The sequence below is a fragment of the Eschrichtius robustus genome, chromosome 14 (genome assembly GCF_028021215.1).
Source record: "Eschrichtius robustus isolate mEscRob2 chromosome 14, mEscRob2.pri, whole genome shotgun sequence".
Lineage (NCBI taxonomy): Eukaryota > Metazoa > Chordata > Mammalia > Artiodactyla > Eschrichtiidae > Eschrichtius > Eschrichtius robustus.
The window spans coordinates 86,431,532-86,452,450 of record NC_090837.1 but is presented as its reverse complement, the minus strand read 5'-3'; the positions used below and the strand labels follow the sequence as shown (position 1 = coordinate 86,452,450).

The window sequence follows — 20,919 nt, the reverse complement described above, 5'->3', positions numbered from 1 at the left end:
CAGTCTCGGCAGGTTGTGCATTTCTAAGACTTTGTCCATTTCTTCCAGGTTGTCCATTTTATTGGCATAGAGTTGCTTGTAGTAATCTCTCATGATCCTTTGTATTTCTGCAGTGTCAGTTGTTACTTCTCCTCTTTCATTTCTAATTCTATTGATTTGAGTCTTCTCCCTTTTTTTCTTGATGAGTCTGACTAATGGTTTATCAATTTTGTTTTATCTTCTCAAAGAACCAGCTTTTAGTTTTATTGATCTTTGCTATGGTTTCCTTCATTTCTTTTTCCTTTATTTCTGATCTGATCTTTATGATTTCTTTCCTTCTGCTAACTTTGGGGTTTTTTTGTTCTTCTTTCTCTAATTGCTTTAGGTGTAATGTTAGGTTGTTTATTTGAGGTGTTTCTTGTTTCTTGAGGTAGGATTGTATTGCTATAAACTTCCCTCTGAGAACTGCTTTTGCTGCATCCCATAGGTTTTGGGTTGTTGTGTTTTCATTGTCATTTGTTTCTAGGTATTTTTTGATTTCCTCTTTGATTTCTTCAGTGATCTCTTGGTTATTAAGTAGTGTATTGTTTAGCCTCCATGTGTTTGTATTTTTTACAGATTTTTTCCTGTAATTGATAACTAGTCTCATAGCGTTGTGGTCAGAAAAGGTACCTGATATGATTTCAATTTTCTTAAATTTACCAAGGCTTGATTTGTGACCCAAGATATGATCTATCCTGCAGAATGTTCCATAAGCACTTGAAAAGAATGTGTATTCTGTTGTTTTTGAATGGAATGTCCTATAAATATCAATTAAGTCTATCTTGTTTAATGTATCATTTAAAGCTTTTGTTTCCTTATTTATTTTCATTTTGGATGATCTGTTCGTTGGTGAAAGTGGGGTGTTAAAGTCCCCTACTATGATTGTGTTACTGTCGATTTCCCCTTTTATCGCTGTTAGCATTTGCCTTATGTATTGAGGTGCTCCTATGTTGGGTGCATAAATATTTACAATTGTTATATCTTCTTCTTGGATTGATCCCTTGATCATTATGCAGTGTCCTTCTTTGTCTCTTGTAATAGTCTTTGTTTTAAAGTCTATTTTGTCTGATATGAGAATTGCTACTCCAGCTTTCTTTTGATTTCCATTTGCATGCAATATCTTCTTCCATCCCCTCACTTTCAGGCTGTATGTGTCCCTCGGTCTGAAGTGGGTCTCCTGTAGACAGCATATATACGGGTCTTGTTTTTGTATCCATTCAGCTAGTCTATGGATTTTGGTTGGAGCATTTATCCATTCACATTTAAGGTAATATTGGTATGTATGGTCCTATGACCATTTTCTTAAATGTTTTGGGTTTGTTATTGTAGGTCTTTTCCTTCTCTTGTGTTTCCTGCCTAGAGAAGTTCCTTTAGCATTTGTTGTAAAGCTGGTTTGGTGGTGCTCAATTCTCTTAGCTTTTGCTTGTCTGTAAAGGTTTTAATTTCTCCATCAAATCTGAATGAGATCCTTGCTGGGTAGAGTAATCTTGGTCGTAGGTTTTTCTCCTTCATCACTTTAAATACGTCCTGCCACTCCCTTCTGGCTTGCAGAGTTTCTGCTGAAAGATCAGCTGTTAACCTTATGAGGATTCCCTTGTGTGTTTTTTGTTGTTTTTCCCTTGCTGCTTTTAATATTTTTTCTTTGTATTTAATTTTTGATAGTCTGGTTAATATGTGTCTTGGCGTGTTTCTCCTTGGATTTATCCTGTATGGGACTGTCTGTGCCTCCTGGACTTGATTAACCATTTCCTTTCCCATATTAGGGAAGTTTTCAACTATAATCTCTTCAAATATTCTCTCAGTCCCCTTCTTTTTCTCTTCTTCTTCTGGGACCCCTATAATTTGAATGTTGGTGCATTTAATGTTGTCTCAGAGGTCTCTGACACTGTCTTCAATTCTTTTCATTTTTTTTTCTTTATTCTGCTCTGCAGTAGTTATTTACACTATTTTATCTTCCAGGTCACTTATCCGTTCTTCTGCTTCAGTTATTCTGCTATTGATCCCTTCTAGAGAATTTTTAATTTCATTTATTGTGTTGTTCATTACTGTTTGTTTGCTCTTTAGTCCTTCTAGGTCCTTGTTAAACGTTTCTTGTATTTTCTCCATTCTATTTCCAAGATTTTGGATCATCTTTACCATCATTACTCTGAATTCTTTTTCAGGTAGACTGCCTATTTCCTCTTCATTTATTTAGTCTGGAGTGTTTTTACCTTGCTCCTTCATCTGCTGTTTGTTTCTCTGTCTTCTCATTTTGCTTAACTTACTGTGTTTGGGGTCTCCATTTCACAGCCTGCAGGTTCGTAGTTCCCATTGTTTTTGGTGTCTGCCCCCAGTGGCTAAAGTTGGTTCAGTGGGTTGTGTAGGCTTCCTGGTGGAGGGGACTAGTGCCTGTGTTCTGGTGGATGAGGCTGGATCATGTCTTTGTGGTGGGCAGGTCCACGTCTGGTGGTGTGTTTTGGGGTGTCTGTGGCCTTATTATAATTTTAGGCAGCCTCTCTGCTAATGGATGGGGTTTTGTTCCTGTCTTGCTAGTTGTTTGGCATAGGGTGTCCAGCACTGTAGCTTGCTGGTCATTGAGTGGAGCTGAGTCTTGGCATTGAGATGGAGATCTCTGGGAGATTTTTGCCGTTTGATATTACGTGGAGCTGGGAGGTCTTTTGTGGACCAGTGTGCTCAACTTGGCTCTCCCACCTTAGAGGCACAGCCCTGACGCCTGGCTGGAGCACCAAGAGCCTGTCATCCACACGGCTCAGAATAAAAGGGAGAAAAAAAGGAAAGAAAGAAAGAAGAAGATAAAATAAAATAGGGGCTTCCCTGGTGGCGCAGTGGTTAAGAGTCTGCCTGCCAATGCAGGGGACATGGGTTCGAGCCCTGGTCTGGGAAGATCCCACATGCCGCAGAGCGGCTAGGCCCGTGAGCCACAACTACTGAGCCTGCGCGTCTGGAGCCTGTGCTCTGCAATGGGAGAGGCCGCGACAGTGAGAGTCCCATGCTCGGCTATGAAGAGTGGCCCCTGCCCGCCGGAACTGGAGAAAGCCCTCACACAGAAACGAAGACCCAACACAGCCAAAAATAAATAAATAAATAAATTTATTTAAAAAAAAAAAAAAATAAAATAGTTATTGAAATAAAAAATAATTATTAAGAAAAAAATTTTTTAAGTAATAAAACAACAACAACAACAAAAAATGGACAGACAGAGCCCTAGGACAAATGGTAAAAGCAAAGCTATACAGACAAAATCACACAGAAGCATACACATATACACTCACAAAAAGAGAAAAAGGGAAAAAAGAAAATATATCGTTCCTCCCAAAGTCCACCTCCTCAAATTGGGATGACTGTTTGTCTCTTCAGGTATTCCACAGACGCAGGGTACATCAAGTTGATTGTGGAGATTTAATCCGCTGCTCTTGAGGCTGCTGGGAGAAATTTCCCTTTCTCTTCTTTGTTCGCACAGCGCCCGGGGTTCAGATTTGGATTTGGACCCGCCTCTGCGTGTAGGTCGCCTGAGGGCGTCTGTTCTTCGCTCAGACAGGATGGAGTTAAAGGAGCAGCTGATTCGGGGGCTCTGGCTCACTCAGGCTGGGGGGAGGGAGGGGTACAGAGTGCGGGGCGAGCCTGCGGAGGCAGAGTCCGGCGTGACGTTGCAGCAGCCTGAGGCACGCCATGTGTTCTCCGGGGGAAGTTGTCACTGGATCACAGGACCCTGGCAGTGGCGGGCTTCACAGGCTCCCGGGAGGGGAGATGTGGATAGTGACCTGTGCTTGCACACAGGCTTTTTGATGGCGGCAGCAGCAGCCTTAGCGTCCCATGCCCGTCTCTGGGGTCTGCGCTGATAGCCACGGCTCACGCCCGTCTCTGGAGCTCCTTTAAGTGGTGCTCTGAATCCCCTCTCCTCGCACACCAGGAAACAAAGAGGCAAGAAAAAGTCTCTTGCCTCTTTGGCAGCTCCAGACTTTTTCCCGGACTCCCTCCCAGCTAGCTGTGGCCCACTAGCCCTCTTCAGACTGTGTTCACGCAGCCAACCCCAGTCCTCTCCCTGGGATCCGACCGAAGCCCGAGCCTCAGCTCCCAGCCCCGACCCATCCCGGCGGGTGAGCAGACAAGCCTCTTGGGGTGGTGAGTGCTGGTCGGCACTGATCCTCTGTGCGGAATCTCTCCGCTTTGCCCTCCACACCCCTGTTGCTGCGCTCCCTTCCACGGCTCCGAAGCTTCCCCCTCTGCCACCGGCAGTCTCCGCCCACGAAGGGGCTTCCTAGTGTGTGGAAACCTTTCCTCCTTCACAGCTCTCTCCCAGTGGTTCAGGTCCCGTCCCTATTCTTTTGTCTCTGTTTTTTCTTTTTTCTTTTGCCCTACCCAGGTACATGGGGAGTTTCTTGCTTTTTGGGAGGTCTGAGGTCTTCTGCCAGCATTCAGTAGGTGTTCTGTAGGGGTTGTTCCACATGTAGATGTATTTCTGATGTATTTGTGGGGAGGAAGGTGGTCTCTGCGTCTTACTCTTCTGCCATCTTGAAGCTCCTCCCCTGAAATTTATCTTTTCCTTATTGCTAATATCTTTTTTTTTTTTGGCTGCATCAGGTCTTAGTGCGGCACGCGGGATCTTCCGTTGTGGCGTGCGGGCTCTTCGTTTTGGCACTTGGGCTTCTCTCTAGTTGTGGCATGCAGGTTTTTTCTCTCTCTAGTTTTGGTGTGCGGGATCCAGAGTGCGTGGTCTCTGTAGTTTGTGGCATGCAGGCTCAGTAGTTGTGGCGCGTGGGCTTAGTTGTCCCGCAGCACATGGGATCTTAGTTCCCTGACCAGGGATCAAACCCACGTCCCCTGCATTGGAAGGAGGATTCTTTACCACTGGACCATCGGGGAAGTCCCCTTATTGCTAATATCTTGAAAATTCAACATAATCATAATTTTGTTGTAATGTCAAAGTGTATGTTCCAATTGAGAAAACATCCTAGGAGAAAACATCCTGGTTTTAGAGTGTGAGAGGCACCACCATCTCATACTTGGAAAATAGGGGAAACAGGGTCCTCAGTGAAGAGACAAGTTGTATTTAAAGTAAAAAGGATATTCTGAAAGAAGTTGAAAATACACAGAACGCTTATTTACAATAAAAACAAAATTTCACATAGCACAATAGAAAGAAAGGATAGAAAGTAAAAAATTATAAAAGAACTGGTAGGAGGGAAGCAAAGAACAGTAAGACAATGATTGCATGCAGATAAAAATATGAGAAAACTATCAATAAATATTTACGGAGTTTTACTATACATGCAGATATAGAGATGAACAAGAGATTCTTTTACCCTCAAGAAACTTATAGTCTAGTCAGGGAGACAAGAGGTAATTGCAGGTAATGATAAGTGCCACTAAGAGGGTAAAATTGGGGTATATGATCAAAAATAAAACAGGGCAAAAAGTCTTACATTTTGTCTAGAGACTAAACATGAGGGGAGTGAGGGCTCTATATAGCTCTGCTTTTAGGTCAGTTGAAATTACCACTAAATGTTGTTTAATGGTTAAAGAACAGGTTATTGATGAGCACTTCCACTGCCTTTCATAAAAAACAGCTTTACTGAGGTATATAATTAATACACAATAAACTGCATGATTTAAATCCACGAGCTAATTTAAAATGTACAATTTGATAAGTTTTGACATCTGTGTATACCCCTGAATAGATCACCACAATCAACAAGATGAACTTGTTCATTACCAAAGGTTTTCTTGGTCCCTTTGTAATCCTTCCCTCTTATTCCTCACATGTGCCCTGTTCCTAGGCAAATACTGATCTGTTTTCTGTCACTGTATAATAGTTTACATTTCTTAGAATTTTTTATAAATTCATACAGCAAGTACTATATTTGTCTGGTTTCTTTCACCCAGATTAATGATTAAGGATTTTCAGACTGATCTGTGTTGTTGTATCTGTCAGCAGTTAATTCCTTTTCGTTGCTGTGTAGTATTCTACTATAAGGATATGTTAAAATTTTTTATTCAACCGCCTGCTCTTGTATATTTGGGTTGTTTCCCTGATTTTAGCTACCATAAATAAAGCTGCTGTGAACATTGTGTAGGAGTCTTTGTATGAACATATGCTTTCATTTCTCTTGGATTGTAATATCCATGAATGGAATGACCAGGTCATATAGGTGGTGAAGGTTTTAACTTTTTAAAGAAACTGCCAAAAAGTGTTCCAAAGTGACTGTACCATTTTGCATTCTCACTAGCAAAGATGAGATTTCTAGTTACTCCACATCTTTGCCAAGACTTGGTACAGTCTCAGACATTCTATTAAGTGTTATGGTATTCTCATTGTGACTTAATTTGTATTTCCCTAATGACTAAAGATGCTGAGCATCTTTTTCATGTGCTTATTTGCTATCCATATATGTTCACTGTTGAAGTATCTGTTTAAATTTTTTGTCCATGCTTTTAAAAATTGGGCTGTTTCCTTATTATTCAGTTTAGAGAGTTCTTTAAATATTCTGGATAAAGTCCTTTAGCACATATGTTACTTGCATATATGTCACCCAATCTATGGCTTACCTTTTCATTTGCTTAGAGTGGCTCTCAAGGAGCAGAAGTTATTGATTTTGATGAGAGCAATTTTGCTGAAGAACACCATACTTTTGGTGTCATATATAAGAAATCTTGGCCCACCTTCCAAGGTTTCAATGAATTTTTCCCATGTTTTCTTCTAGAAGCCTTATGGTTTTAGAAGTTAAAGCTATAATCCATTTGAATTAACTTTTGTAGATGGTGTGAGGTATGGTTTGAAATTCATTTTTGGAGGTCTATAGATATCAAAATGTTCCAGTACCAATTATAAAAAAGACTGTCCTTTCTGAATGAAATTTACTTTGCATTCTGTCAGACATCAAAAGATTATCTATGCATAAATTAATCTCTTGACTCTCTATTATGTTCTATTGATCTATTTGTCTACCTTTATGCCAATAAGATACTGTCTAAACTACAATATCTTGAAGTCAGGTAGCTGAAGTCCCCCAATTTTGTTCTTCTTTATTAAAGTTGTTTTGGCTATACTATGTTATTTCCATATGAATTTTAGAATAAACTAATTAATCTCCAGAAGAAACGCTGGTGAGAGTTTGATTGGGATTGCACTGAAAATACAAATCAATTTGCTGAAACTGACACTTTGACAATATTGAATCTTCTGATTTATGAGCACAATATATCTCTTCATTTATGTCTTCTTTACTTTCTCTCAGCATGTATAATAGTTTTCAGTGTATAATCCTTTATCAGATTTTTCCCTATTTCCTATTTTTTGATACTTTTGTAAATGGTATCTTTAAAAGTTCAATGTTTATTTGTTGCTAGCATACAGAAATATGATTCACTTTTGTTTACTGATCTTGTATCCTACAACTTTGCTAACATCACGTATTAGCTATAGCATCTTTTTTTTTTTTTGGGCCGTGCCATGCAGCATGCAGCATCTTAGTTCCCTGAGCAGGGATCGAACGCACACCCCCTGCAGTGGAAGCGTGGAGTCTTAACCACTGGACCGCAGGAAGTCCCTATAGTATTTTTTTTATGTAGTCCACAGGATTTTCTACATATACAATCATGTTACCAGTGAATTTAGAGTTTTATTTCTTCTTTTCCAAAATGTGTGCCTTTTATTCTTTTTCTTGCCTTGTGTTGGCTAGAATCTTCAGTATGATGTTCAGTAGAAATAGTGAGAACAGATATCCTTATTTTATTCTTTATCTTTTATCATTAAGCATGATGTTAGTGATAGTTTTTCTGTAAATATCTTTTATGAGATTGAGGAAATTCCTCATAATTCCTAATTTCTTTAAAATTTTTATGGGAAATGCATGTTATGTCAAATGCTTTCTTCTGAGATATGATTTTTTTCTCTTTTAAAAAATTTCTTAAAATGGTGAATTACAATGACTGATTTTTGGATTAAATCAACCTTGCATTCCTTGGATAAACCATTTGGTCATGATGTATTAGCATTTTTACATATTGTTGGATTTGATATAGTAAAATATAGAATTATATAGAATTTCTGCATCCAATTCACAAGGAAAATGACCCTGTATTTTCTTTGTTTGCAATGTTTTTTATCTGACTTTGATATCAGAATTATTCTGGTCTCATAGAATGAGTTTGGAAGCATTCCCTTCTCTTCAGTTTCTAGAAGAGTTTGTGGAGAAGTGGTATTACTTCTTCCTTAAATGCCTGGTAGATTTTACAAGTGAAGTTATCTAGACCTAGAGTTTTCTTTGTCGGAAGGTTTTTAAGTACAAATTCAATTTCTTTAATAAATACAAAGTTCTTCAAATCTATTTCTTCTTGAATGAGCTCTGGCAATTGTCTTCTTTCAAGTAAAGTTGCTCATAACATTCCCATTTTATCCTTTTAATATGAGTAAAATTTAGGGACTTCCCTGGTGGTCCAATGGTTAAGACTCTGCGCTCCCAGTGCAGGGGTACCAGATTCGTTCCCTGGTTAGGGAACTAGATCCCGCATGCCCCAACTAAGAGCCCGCACGTGACAACGAAGATTCCGTGTGCCGCAACTAAAGACCCAGCGCAGACAAATAAGTAAGTAAATAAATAAATATTTTAAAAAAGAAAAGAAATCCAGTGGTATATATTTAAAAAATATATAATAAGTAAAATTTATAGTGATATAACCTTGCTCATTCCAGATTTTGATAATTTGCTTCTTCTCTCTTTTTCCTAATCAGTCAGACTAGAGGTTTTCCAATTTCATTAACCTCAGAAACTCAGTTTTTTATTTTATTAGCTTTTCTCTATTGTTTTCTGTTGCCTATACCATTGATTTACACTCTCATTTTTAATATTTCCTTTCTTCTGCTTACTTTGGGCTTTGCTTAGTTTTCTTTTTCTAGTTTCTTAAAGTAGAAGCTGATTTTCATTAATTTGAAATCTTCCTTCTTTTCTATTATAAACATTTTGGTGTCATAAACTTTCCTGTAGCTTTAGCTACATCCTGCAAATTTTGATGGTTTTGTTTTCACCTTCATTCAGTTCAAAATACTTCATAATTTCCCTTTTGATTTCTTCTTTAACTTATGTGTTATTTGGAAATATTTAAAATCCCCTTAAATATTAAGACTTGCTTTATCACCTATATCTATTTAATAGATATAATATGATCTATTTTGATAAGTGACTCATGCGTATTTGAAAACATGTATTCAGCTATTGAAAGATGAAGTCTTATAAATTCTACTTATGTCAAGTTAGTTGACAGCATAGCACAAGTGTTCTATATCCTAAATGATTTTCTATTACCTTATTCTATCAATTATTGAGAGAGCCAGCTTGAAATCTCCAGTAATTTCTGCCTTTTAATTGGAAGGATAGACCATTTATATTTAAAGTGAGTATTGATATGGCTGGGTTTTAAATCTGCCATCTTGCTATTGTTTTCTGTGTGTGCTATCTATTCTTTGTTCCCTTTTTCTTCTTTTTCTGCCTTCTTTTTGGCCTCTCAATGTTTCTCATATATTCAACATATTTCTTATACATTGTTTAGTTGATCATTAACCCAAGTCTGTGATAAAACATGATTAACCTGAAATATAATCATAGTATATTATAACATTATTTATATTAGGTAAATATTAGTTTAATGTCTTTTATATAGTTGAGTAAAACTACCATTTAATAAAAAATAACTATATATTTTATTAAATTTAGTTTTTGCCAAATACATTACAATAACTGAGGGAGTGACTGTACTGCTATCTTCCTTAAGAGAACTTCTATTTTTGCTAAATGATCCATGGGATAGTTTAGGGACCAATGGGATATACCTGATTTAAAATGATGGCCTCCTGATTTCTATACAATACACTCCTTGGTATTACTTTACTAAGGTAAAAGATTCAAACTGACCTATTTGCACTAAGAAGTCAAAATATTCCAGAGTTAGGAGATAACACTAAACAAAGCATCATTTCTTTTCCTATAAGATTTTATCAGTAAAATAATGAAGTTCTAAGATTGGCTCCTCTTCAGAAACACAACTTATATTCTCTTATTCAAAATATTCTCTCTTAATTGCTGTTATCTATCATCTTAATTATTATAGTGTTACTGAAGAGGTTTTAGCTAAACTGAATTTATAAGTACACATTAATCTGTACTACTAAGTGAATGTTTTAAAGTTAAAAAAAAAGCACATTTTATAAATACATGGAAATATGAGTAGATTACATAGTTATAGGGGAGTTGTAAAAAGCTCCCTGGAAAGAATGAGAAGTCTTTATGTAGAAAGAGGAAATCTATAAGCCAACAGAATACTAGACTGGGAAGCCTTATGGAATTTTACAATATGTATAACTTTTTAAAAAACTAAAGAAACTAGATAAAAGAGAAAATAAGTATATTATAAATTAAAAAGGAAACAAATCATCGCTTATTAAAAAAAAAAACCGAAAAGAAATTGTACCTGATCATCATTTTCATCTGAAAAGGTTATTGATGTCAGCTTGTAGTTATTCTTCAATAAAAATTCATTGACTAAGAAGTTTAGAGCTCTCTTTTCAAGAGGTTTGATTGGCTCCTAGAGATAAATAAAAGACAGACACAATACTGTAAGTCTTCTTCCTTCAATACTTGTGCTACCATTTCATACGGAAGATACTTTTAGATCTGTCATTCACCCACCTGAATTTCAGGACTTGATTTGTAATTTTTTCGTTCCTGTAAAGGAACTTCGTGTTCTGGTGGAAGAAAATATGAATAATATTTTACTATTTTACATTAGAAAATATCTCAGCTACTTCTACATTGTCAAAGTAGAAAAAGTCTCAAAAAAGTTTATGTACACCACCTGCAGCCTTTGTCAGGTTGGCTCGGAGGGCCTGAATGGTCTCCTTGGCTTTCCGTAGTTCAAACTCCAGGACTGGACAGGGATTTGGAATAAACACACACAGGCATCCAACCAAGAAAAGGGAAACAAAAATAAAAAAATAAAAAGCAAGGATGGGTATGAAAAAAAAATACAATTTGTATTGAAAACAGAAAGCATGCAGTCTTTATGAAACTTGTGAACGCATGCAGCAGAGTTGATTTGCAAGCAAACTGGTGAATGTTTTCCATAGTTTTAGAATACAGGGGACTACTGATCAAATGTTCCAGCTGTCTGACAAGGAATAGCTCTATTTAAAAATAAGATCTATGGCATACTCTCCTTTAGGTAAATAAAAATCTTAGTAATTTAGGTGGTTATGTTTCACTCAGTCTAGGTAAGAAATGTAATGGAATGTTTTCAGGTGACATAATTTTAGGGGAAAAGACAAAAATTAGATGAAGTCCTAGCAAATATACTTAAAGAAAATCTTAGGATTAAAAAAAAGGTATTTTAAAATGCATTATCTAGAATAATGTTATAAATCAAGATACAGAAACATTAGTGAATATAGTCCTTCATTAAGATGTTGAAAGAACAGGGTTTAAATATTTAACAAATGTGGGATGCCTATCAATTTTTCTACAAACAAGTATGTCTTCTATAAACAAGCACAGATATGCTAAACACATATCTAAAAAAAGTTCTGAGGGGTTTATTTTAGGTTTCATTTAAAGCCAAAGGATAGAAATAGTTTGTCCTTTAATTTATAATTAAGATCATTCTAAAGCAAATGATTGAGTACAATTCTACAAGTGTGGTAATCTAAGGATACTGAGTAAATTTAAGTAGAATTTCAAAGTTTCTGACAACTCTTCAAATAGATATTTGTTCATAGTAAGAGGTACTAATGAAACTTAAAGATTTCTCCTATTACCACAGAGTCTGATTATAAGATAAACATGAATACTGAGGAGACATTTTAATGAGCTCTTTAAAATGTTTCATCATGAGCAAGATCTAACTATATGTGTCTTTGCTGGGAATTTTCTTTAAAATATATAAATACTGCTCTGAAGAAAAAGCAAGCTTAGATGTGGGGGAAAAAAGCCATTTCTGTGAAGTAAAGCTCTGAGAAAATTAAGTGATCTTTGTCACAACTGGATATTTAAAAAAATTATAATTTAAATAGTTCTGCATAAAAATTAGCAAATTTAACACTTTAAAGATGCATTTTTTCCTCACTGACTGATAAACAGAATGAAGAAGATGGCAAATGAAATGCTATCAGAGACAACGAAGCTATAAAAATATATGGAAAAAATAGAATTCACTCAGTTTGCATATTTTCATTAAAAACTTAAGATGTAACTGAATCACATCTAGTACATTAAAGCCAATTATTTTGATGCACAGAATTTCACTGCAGCAACATGGAAGCACAACTAAAAATCAGATGACATGTATGTGACTATTTCTTTTTTGGTAGTCAGCAATGCTGATCTGCAAACATTTCTGTGCAACAAAGTTAAAACATTTCCTAAAACTTACACTTCTGGAAACTCTTAGAGTTTGTGTTTAAAGTCAGACTGCACACATTCAGTGTGTTAGGTAAGTACAGAATAGGTTTACTTTTCTTTTTATTTCAAAACTTTAGGTAATTTATTTTGATTTAAAAGCACTTAACTATACCACAAGCAAAATGAGTATACATATTATGCTTCCAGTATCACTTACAATTTACTAACATATTACAGAACAATTGCAGATCAGAAATGCCCTGCACCAGAATGAAAGAAATATGAAAAAAATAAATTAAAAAAAAACTGGTTAAAACACAAACTGTGAAAAAAACTCAAATTCAACTGGTGAAAGTTTAGGTGACCAAGAGCAAAACACTAAATGATCAAGGCACAGAAAGCCAGAAAAACCCATGTCAGACGGCAAGAATTTATATTTTTATGCACATCTACACATACATTGCCAAATGTCATTAAAAGGTACCAATGCTCTGAAAAGATAGTGCTTATCAAAATGAATTCACTCTGCTGCATGTTTCTTAATATACAATATAGACTTTAAAAGACAAAGGCATATCTTTGAAGCCATAGCACATCTCTATAAAGGCACAGTATGATCAAGTATTTGCAGTTATGTGAGAAAGTTTCACAAGAAAGGTCTGAACAGCTATATTTACACATATTTAAATTTGTCACTTCTTCATTAAAAAAATATTGGATTAAATCTCAAAATTTATTATCCTGTAAAGAGATACATTGTACCAAGCAACCTCCAAGTATTTTTCAAATATTATAATTCTTCATAAAAATGTTTGAAGTACATGTTTTTTAAAAAACACTGTAGGAACCAACTACCAGCCTGCTCACTCCACTATTCCAACCCTCCACTAGCCCAACCCTGCTGAATGCAATTTTATTGGAACTAAAGTAATCGCAAAGACATAGGTATATTCTAATACTGCATATTACAATCTTACCAAAATATTTAATGACTAAGTCAGTATAAGCAATTCTAGATTAGTTGAAATAGTTATTTCCTAAATAGGGTTGGATAATACTGGCATTATATCAGGGGTACTTGAGAGCTTCAAGATCAGGTGCTCATGACTTGGGATATATACAATTGACCATGTCGAGACACCAGAGGTGCAGTGTTAAATTTCAAAGCAGAAAGAAATATTGATTCTTTGTTGCCCCAACTAAATATATTACTAATATTATCTCGAAATATTTGTTAGTCTTAGTTCTTTGGCACAAAACTCAAAATAATACATATTTTAGATCTTTCCTATAATACTGATCAGAGTAAAGTATTTTTCATTCCCATTTTTCTTCACTAGTGAAGAGTTCATATCATTAGGGCTGAGTCAAGGACCTTGCCATCTCATAGTAGACATGAAATTGTCTTCTTTCAAGTCAGAATTTCTTGGATTTCTTTTCCCCTGAATATAAGGTGATTTTACTTCATAATAAAATACCACTTCCCCATCCTTAATACTCATTTTATTATCCCAGGAAAGGTTCTAGGAAAAGAGGAAAATTCTCATAAGAATATGAGTTAGAATAAAAATATATTCCTAAAATAATACAAAAATCCCCAGACAGTACCATCACCACTCCTTCTGGGTTTAGAGAATGCTCCCTGCCTATTACAGACTTAAGAAAGGTAGAGGACTGTTACGCATGACTTAGCAAATAGTGAGAAATAAATGAAAGGAAGCAAGATGCAATCTCCATGGTTTGTAGACATTTCGTTTTCTATATTCTTCTGAGGGGGAAAAAATTCCTCCTCCTTAAACTTTAAAAGAAGAAAATTCTTCCCATTATTGTTCCTCCTGCTCAGGTTCTCTTACAGATTCCTCTATCATTCATCTCAAAGTTGGTGTTTCCCAGAGTGTCCTCCCTGGTCCTTTTCTTACTCTATATACTGGGATGATAAACATTTCACTCTTACAGTTTTACTCACACCAGTACTCTTAAGATTCAGAAATCTTTAAACTTTTCCCCCAAGATAAACAGGGCTACCTGTTTATCACCTGGACATGCCCACTTGAATGTTTCATAAGCTTTGAATTTTAATCCTATCTAAATGAACTTCATCATCTTCCTCTCAAATCTGCCTTCCCTCCTCCTGCAGTATCTCTTCATTAAGGGCACCACTATCTACCCAGATGCCCAAATAAGAAACCTGGAGATTACTCTTCACTTACCTCTTGCCCTTACTCCCACATTAATTAAATGTCAAGCTATAATGATTCCAGCCCTTGGATCCTAAATAACCATTCATCTCAATTGTCTCTGCAATTGTCCTAGTTCAGACCTTTATGGCTTATATAAATTTTAACAATTTACAACTCATATCAAAGGCTTGTTGCCCTTAAAAGGCTTGTTGGAGCATCTATCCTATTTTAAATCATACAAAACCATAAATAAGATTTAAGTAAAGTTGAAAATAAGAAAAACAAAAAAGTACTGCAAACAGGAATTAAAGATATCTGTACTAAGGAAAAATATATTATAATAAGACAGATAGGCTTATTTAATCCTGATAAAGCTGGATATGTATGCTGCAGCCCAGCAGCTAAGGAGTGAGAGGGCTATTGATGATGCTTCTACCCAGGGGGTAAGGCCAGGTTATCCCACAGGCAAAAATTTGAATTTCATTTTAGAATGTTTACTAGATTACGTAGGCTTAAAAAGGCTTCATATGTCTACTTTGTTGTTTATTGTTCCCATAACAGTATAATACCTTGAATATAGAGGACTCAACAAATGTTAGTTGTATGAATGGGCATTCCAGTACTTGATGCCATATCTAATACATCTAAACATCAGTGATCTTACCAGCATTCAGTAGTGTCTTTCCCTGCAAATTAGAAAGAACAGCTTCTGCAGTTCTCTAGATCCCAATACAAAAATTAAGGTATGAACTAGAGAAGTAATACAGTAACAGGTAGAGGTATGAGAACAAATAAAGTCAGAGACGCTGATGCTAAATGATGGATCAAGTGAACCTGAGACAGGGATATAGATGGTTCTAAAATCAACAAGTTCCTTATCACTATTTCCAAAGTACTGAACATTTAATTGTATTACAGACATAGACAGGTTTTAGTACAAATTCCTTGAGGGCAGAAACTCTGTCTATTTCATGCTTCTGTATCTAGCGCCTAACATAGTACCTAATACGTAGCAGATGCTCAAAATGTCTAATTAAAGAATGGCAATCCCAATATTTAGAACATAGATGTCCCTTGCTATCCTGAAGAAAACTTGAAAATTTAACAGCTACACTGTATGTACACTGTACAGCTTTGTTTAATAACATATAGAAAGGCTTTTACTAAAAAGTCAGTTAAATTAAGCTCATTTTGGTTTGGTGTCTACTAAATTCAGAAGTGGAAAATAATTTAAATGAAATGCTTTTGAAATTTTACTTTTTTTTGAAAGAAAATGACTATGTTGAAACAGTCTTGTATGGGAAAGATAAGATTCTGCTATCCACATGAATGTACAGATGAGTCAAAGCTCCAGCCTGGTACTTAAAGATACATCGTGAGCCCTGGAATAAAAACCTGTATGTTCACATCCTGATTTTGCCCTTTAACCGTACGGAGGCTACTGGGAAAAATTTTCAATCTCAGTTTTCTGATCTATAAAATAAGGATATCATGACCTATTTTGAAGGATTGTTCACAAGGTTAAATAAGTATTTTATATAAAGCAACCGGAACCGTGCCTGGCACAGAGCAGGTGCTCAATAAACATTTGTCCATTTAGAGATCTTTTCCTCTTTAAAGGAACACCTGTACAGACTTGAAAAAATAACCAGATTTTTAAATTTAGGGAAAAGATGATAAGAATGATGCTGAACCCACATGTAGTAGTATATATATGTCTCATAAACAGCAACAGTTTATTAAAGCCTGGAGCAGACCCTACATTTGCATCGTGGGGCAGCGGACTCAATACCTGTATTATCTATAATCTCCTTCTGCCCAAGACTGGTATATGAAAATAAAAGAGATGTTTATTCTTTCTCAGTGAGGTTTACATGTGATCCAATGACAGATGGCAGGATAATTATCTTTTCTGGATTATTCATTTTTTGATTAGGTTCTAAGTTACTAGCAATGGTTAGCAAAGAGCCAAAACTCTTTTTGTAAATGGGAATTGTGATTAATTGAAATTTTCATCCACATATCACACATTTGGTTCAATAACAGGCGATGGCACAAGAGCACTAAAAGTCTAAATGCCATTCTCCTGGAATAACATACATTTCCTTCCCTTTTCCAATGAAGATGGAAGACACCACTCAGTCACTCATTTACACTGAAGTATAGTTGATTTACAATATTGTCTTGAGCTTCAGGTGTACAGCATAGTCATTCAATTTTTTTGTAGATTACATTTCGTTACAGGTTATTACAAGATAATAGGCATAATGCCCTGTGCTACAGAGTAAACCCTTGTTGTTTATCTATTTAATGTAGAGTAGTTTGTATCTGTTAATCCCATACTCCTAATTTGTCCCATCCTCTCCTCCCTCTCCCCTTTGGGGAACCATAAGATTGTTTTCTAGTCTATAACTCTGTTTCTGTTTTATACTGATATATAGATTCATTGGTATTATTTTTTAGACTCCACATATAAGTGATACCACATAGTATTTCTTTCTCAAGACAGCATATATTTATACATTAGCATTATATAGTAAGCAAAAATTACTTTATCTCCCCAAACTTAGAGACAAGAGTATAATCTTTAGATTAAAAATATAAGGTCAAAACTACCAAATATTTAAAATATTCACTCTTAGTTATGCTTAGTTATAACATTTTGCTTAATTATAACATCTTGCTTCTACATCAGTGCTTCCCCTAATTAGAAATACTAAAATACCTAAATACTGAGAATAATGATGAACCTCTTAAATTTTACTAAGTCTAAAATTTAGGTTTTCAAATAAAAATTAAAGGGAAGAAAATAATTATGTGGTCTATTTCTGGGTAGAAGTTATTTTCTAATACATAACCACCTGAACAACAATACAATATACAAAACTAAATATATTTGGTTAGTCTCTAATAAACCAAAACACCATGCATTTAATACTTAACATATAACAGAAAACACAGAATAGCTAACATTTACTATATAATTAAATATAACATAATGCCACTTAACAAATGATATAATTAGTAGGATAAGTTTGTCCTAAAATTATTCAAATAATTCCCATTTGATTTGCTAATTTTCAGACAGTACTGATGTGATTTCCTTTTTGATACAGCTTTTAATTAATAATGCTTATGACTAAATCATGACTTGATATATGGAGCTGCATTAAACTCTTCCAGTGACTTCCCCATTCAATTGATAATGCTATCGTTCTCACTGCTGAATCCTCTCTTAGCCTCTGTTGAACTAAAAACAATTACATCATTTTTTTCCCCTAACTCAGGGAAGAGATTAGGGAAAGAGAGATTTTTTTAAACATTCAATAGCTCTATTCTCGAGTAATAAATGAAAACCACATAGTGGAATGTCATTTTAACCAGGTCAAACCTCATCCTTCATGCTAAGAGGTAGCATACAGTGCAGTCAGTTGTGGGCTCTGCTGCTGGGTTATCTGCGTTCAAGTCTTAGCTCTGCCACTAAAGTCTTAATAATCTCTGAGTGCCTCAGTTTCTTGGGGAGGGGAGGATGATGATAATTGTATAACTCAAAGAGTTAATATACATTTACAACAGTGTTCAGAATGGAGCAAGTGCTATATAAAAATTAGCACTCACTTTTATTCACAATGACTATGACAGGCAAACATTTGGTAGGTTTTAACAAACTTGTCCCAGTAAATGGAAGAAAAATATTTCCCTCACAGGCTCCCATCTGTCCCACGTGGCATCCTTCCTGTGCCAGGTGTGCCCACCATTCTGGTGGATTAAAATACCTAACTGATGTCTGTCTACTTCCCATCTATCTCAGAGTCAACGTCCTATGAAAACTACAATTCCAATAAGACATTCAAAAATTACTTCAATAACAGACAGCCACAGCCTTGAAGCACCAGAAAGGTACCAGTCACTTGACACCTGAGGAGCCAGAGCTGCTACAATGGTAAATCCCAGGGTGGACCCCCAGAAGAATCCAACTGGCCTCATTTGATGTGGGCAGAACACAGAGGGTACAAATTGGTCTTCTGAAGTCCCTACAGATCCAGTGGTGATGCCTAAAAGGCAGAAATGGTGGGAGGATGGAGAGGGGAAGGAGATTGGAATGAGAAACCAAGCAACTAAGAAGGATGTTGGCCTTCTTTTTGGAATGGGCAAGGTCCTGGAGGCCCCTGCTGGACCAAGCATTAACCCTTTATTTTCTGGATCACAGGCAAGTCGAGAAGTTTCTGGAGAGATGCAGTGATGGCCAGGGAGCATCCAGGGAACCAAGCAAAGTTTTATTCACCAACCAGCATAGAAGTATTTAAACCAATTTTAACAATCAGTAGAGCTGTACTGGTATATAACACATGAATATTACTCAGCCCTGGTTTGGAGGATAAAAGGAATGAGGAGGCCAATGACCAACTAACTTTGTACTAAACCATGGCTAACTTAAACCTCTTTTACACCAGCTGTATAACTACATGGTTGTAAACTACTAGCTACAAGCAGAACTCAGCAAACTGTAGGTGTGCATAACCAAAAATTCAGAGCACCACTGGAAAGAGCAGTTGGGGGCTGGGATGTTCCCTGCAACCAATAAATTAGTAACATAACTTTGTATAATAACTATATCAATATATTCACATACCAAATTATAGAAAGAAGAGAATTCTTCAAGTCATTTTATTATTTCTGGAATGTCAAAAAATCCAAATCTGTCTTTACAATCTTACTCACCTGCCACTCTCTCATCCGTTTCCCTGTTACCATCATCTGAATATCTTGCAAAGTCTAAAGAATCAAGGGTACTGATGCTCCCAGCTCGATCTGTAATAAACCAAAAAAAAAAAAGAATTAAACAGATTTTTATTTAACTGCCAAAATAAGGGATTGGAAATCAATTAGCTATGATTTTTTTTCCAGTGAATAAACTGTGATTCTAAGATATAGGAATTCTATTAAAACAATAAGGTAAAAATGCTCATACCAATTAAGCTACTTTGAAGTAACTCAAGTTTCCCTGCCCAGATCTCTAACTAACTCCTGAGTAACGGACACACAGGATATAATGCAAGCCCAGCTAAGGACAACAAAACTGCAAACAGTTTGAATTTTATTCCAAGTACAATGGAAAACAACAAAAACACATACATTTTTGGAAAATCATTTTGGCTGCTGTAAGGAAAGTGGTTTGTAGAGAGACCAGTTAAGAGACTACTATGTAAATCAACTACACTCCAATATAAAATAAAAATTAAAAAAAAGAGGCTATTAGAGTCATGTAGGTGAGAGATGATCAGATTTGGCCTAGAATAGAGGCAGTAGAAATGTGAGAAGTGGTCAGATTTGGGTTATTTTTTGATGTAGAACCAACATGTCCTGGTAGTGAAATGGATGTGGGTTTAAGTAAAAGAAAGTAAACAAGATGATTCCTAAAGATTTCATTTATTGAATTTGTAATATGGGATGCAAAAGGCAAATGAAGGGGTTTCAATAGTTCTGTGTTTTACGTGCATGGTGGTAGTGGGGAGTGTCCCTAGCTTGTGCCAGATTTTTAAGTGTCCCTAAACAGAAAAACATGATGTAAACATTCTCACTTAAAGGAAGAAATCAATGCTGATACTCATTAAAGGAGCTCTAGTTAGCTAATGCAAAGAAGGGACAAATGAGAGGCTAGGTCAACTCTTTTTATTAAATCATGCTACTTACATAGTGTCTACTGTTTATATATTGCTCTAAGGAATAGATTATCTGTGTTTAGAAAGCACAGTCTGGACAAATGAATGCAAGTTATAGAAATAAAGATTTGAACTCCACATAGGGCTCCCTCACCTCCTTTTAAAACAATTAGTACATGCCAATAATTGAAATGGTTGACTCTTCAAATAGAGCTATGTCATTATCAATGAACCACTTATCTTTAAATTCCTATTAAGGTGAACTAAGTGAAATTCTATATATAGTACTCTTCTGAGAACACTGTGTTCGTATTCACAGAAGCATTTAATTCCCCTGCAATTTAATTATATCTGATAAATAACAACTTGCTACTAACTTAAGTTTTAAGACAGCATAAACAAATAACAGAAAATCAAGTATTACAGTACCATTTATTAGAGCATAATTTATTTTAAGCATAAACCAAGAAACACCAAATAACAATAGTAACCACAGAAATCTAGAAAGTTCATATTAAATATAGGCTGAACTCAGGAACATTACTCAGAAATTAAAAAAAAAAAAACTATTGAGATATATGCCACAACATGACTGAATCTCAATGCTTTAGGCTGAATGATAGAAGTCTTACACAGAGTACGTAATGCATAATTTCATTTACATGAAGT

At 35.7% G+C, this 20,919-nt stretch overlaps 1 protein-coding gene across 2 annotated transcripts in view; it reads right to left on the bottom strand.

The window, feature by feature from the left end:
- Nucleotides 1–20,919, bottom strand: part of RELCH (RAB11 binding and LisH domain, coiled-coil and HEAT repeat containing) — a 122,031-nt gene that overhangs the window by 84,372 nt on the left and 16,740 nt on the right. For both annotated transcript variants that reach the window (XM_068563230.1, XM_068563231.1), the window contains exons 2-5: nt 19,310–19,399; nt 10,870–10,941; nt 10,704–10,759; nt 10,486–10,599 (exon numbers count right to left, since the gene is read on the bottom strand). In XM_068563230.1, the coding sequence (XP_068419331.1) occupies nt 10,486–10,599; nt 10,704–10,759; nt 10,870–10,941; nt 19,310–19,399 (332 nt within the window). The remainder of the gene's footprint in view (nt 1–10,485; nt 10,600–10,703; nt 10,760–10,869; nt 10,942–19,309; nt 19,400–20,919) is intronic.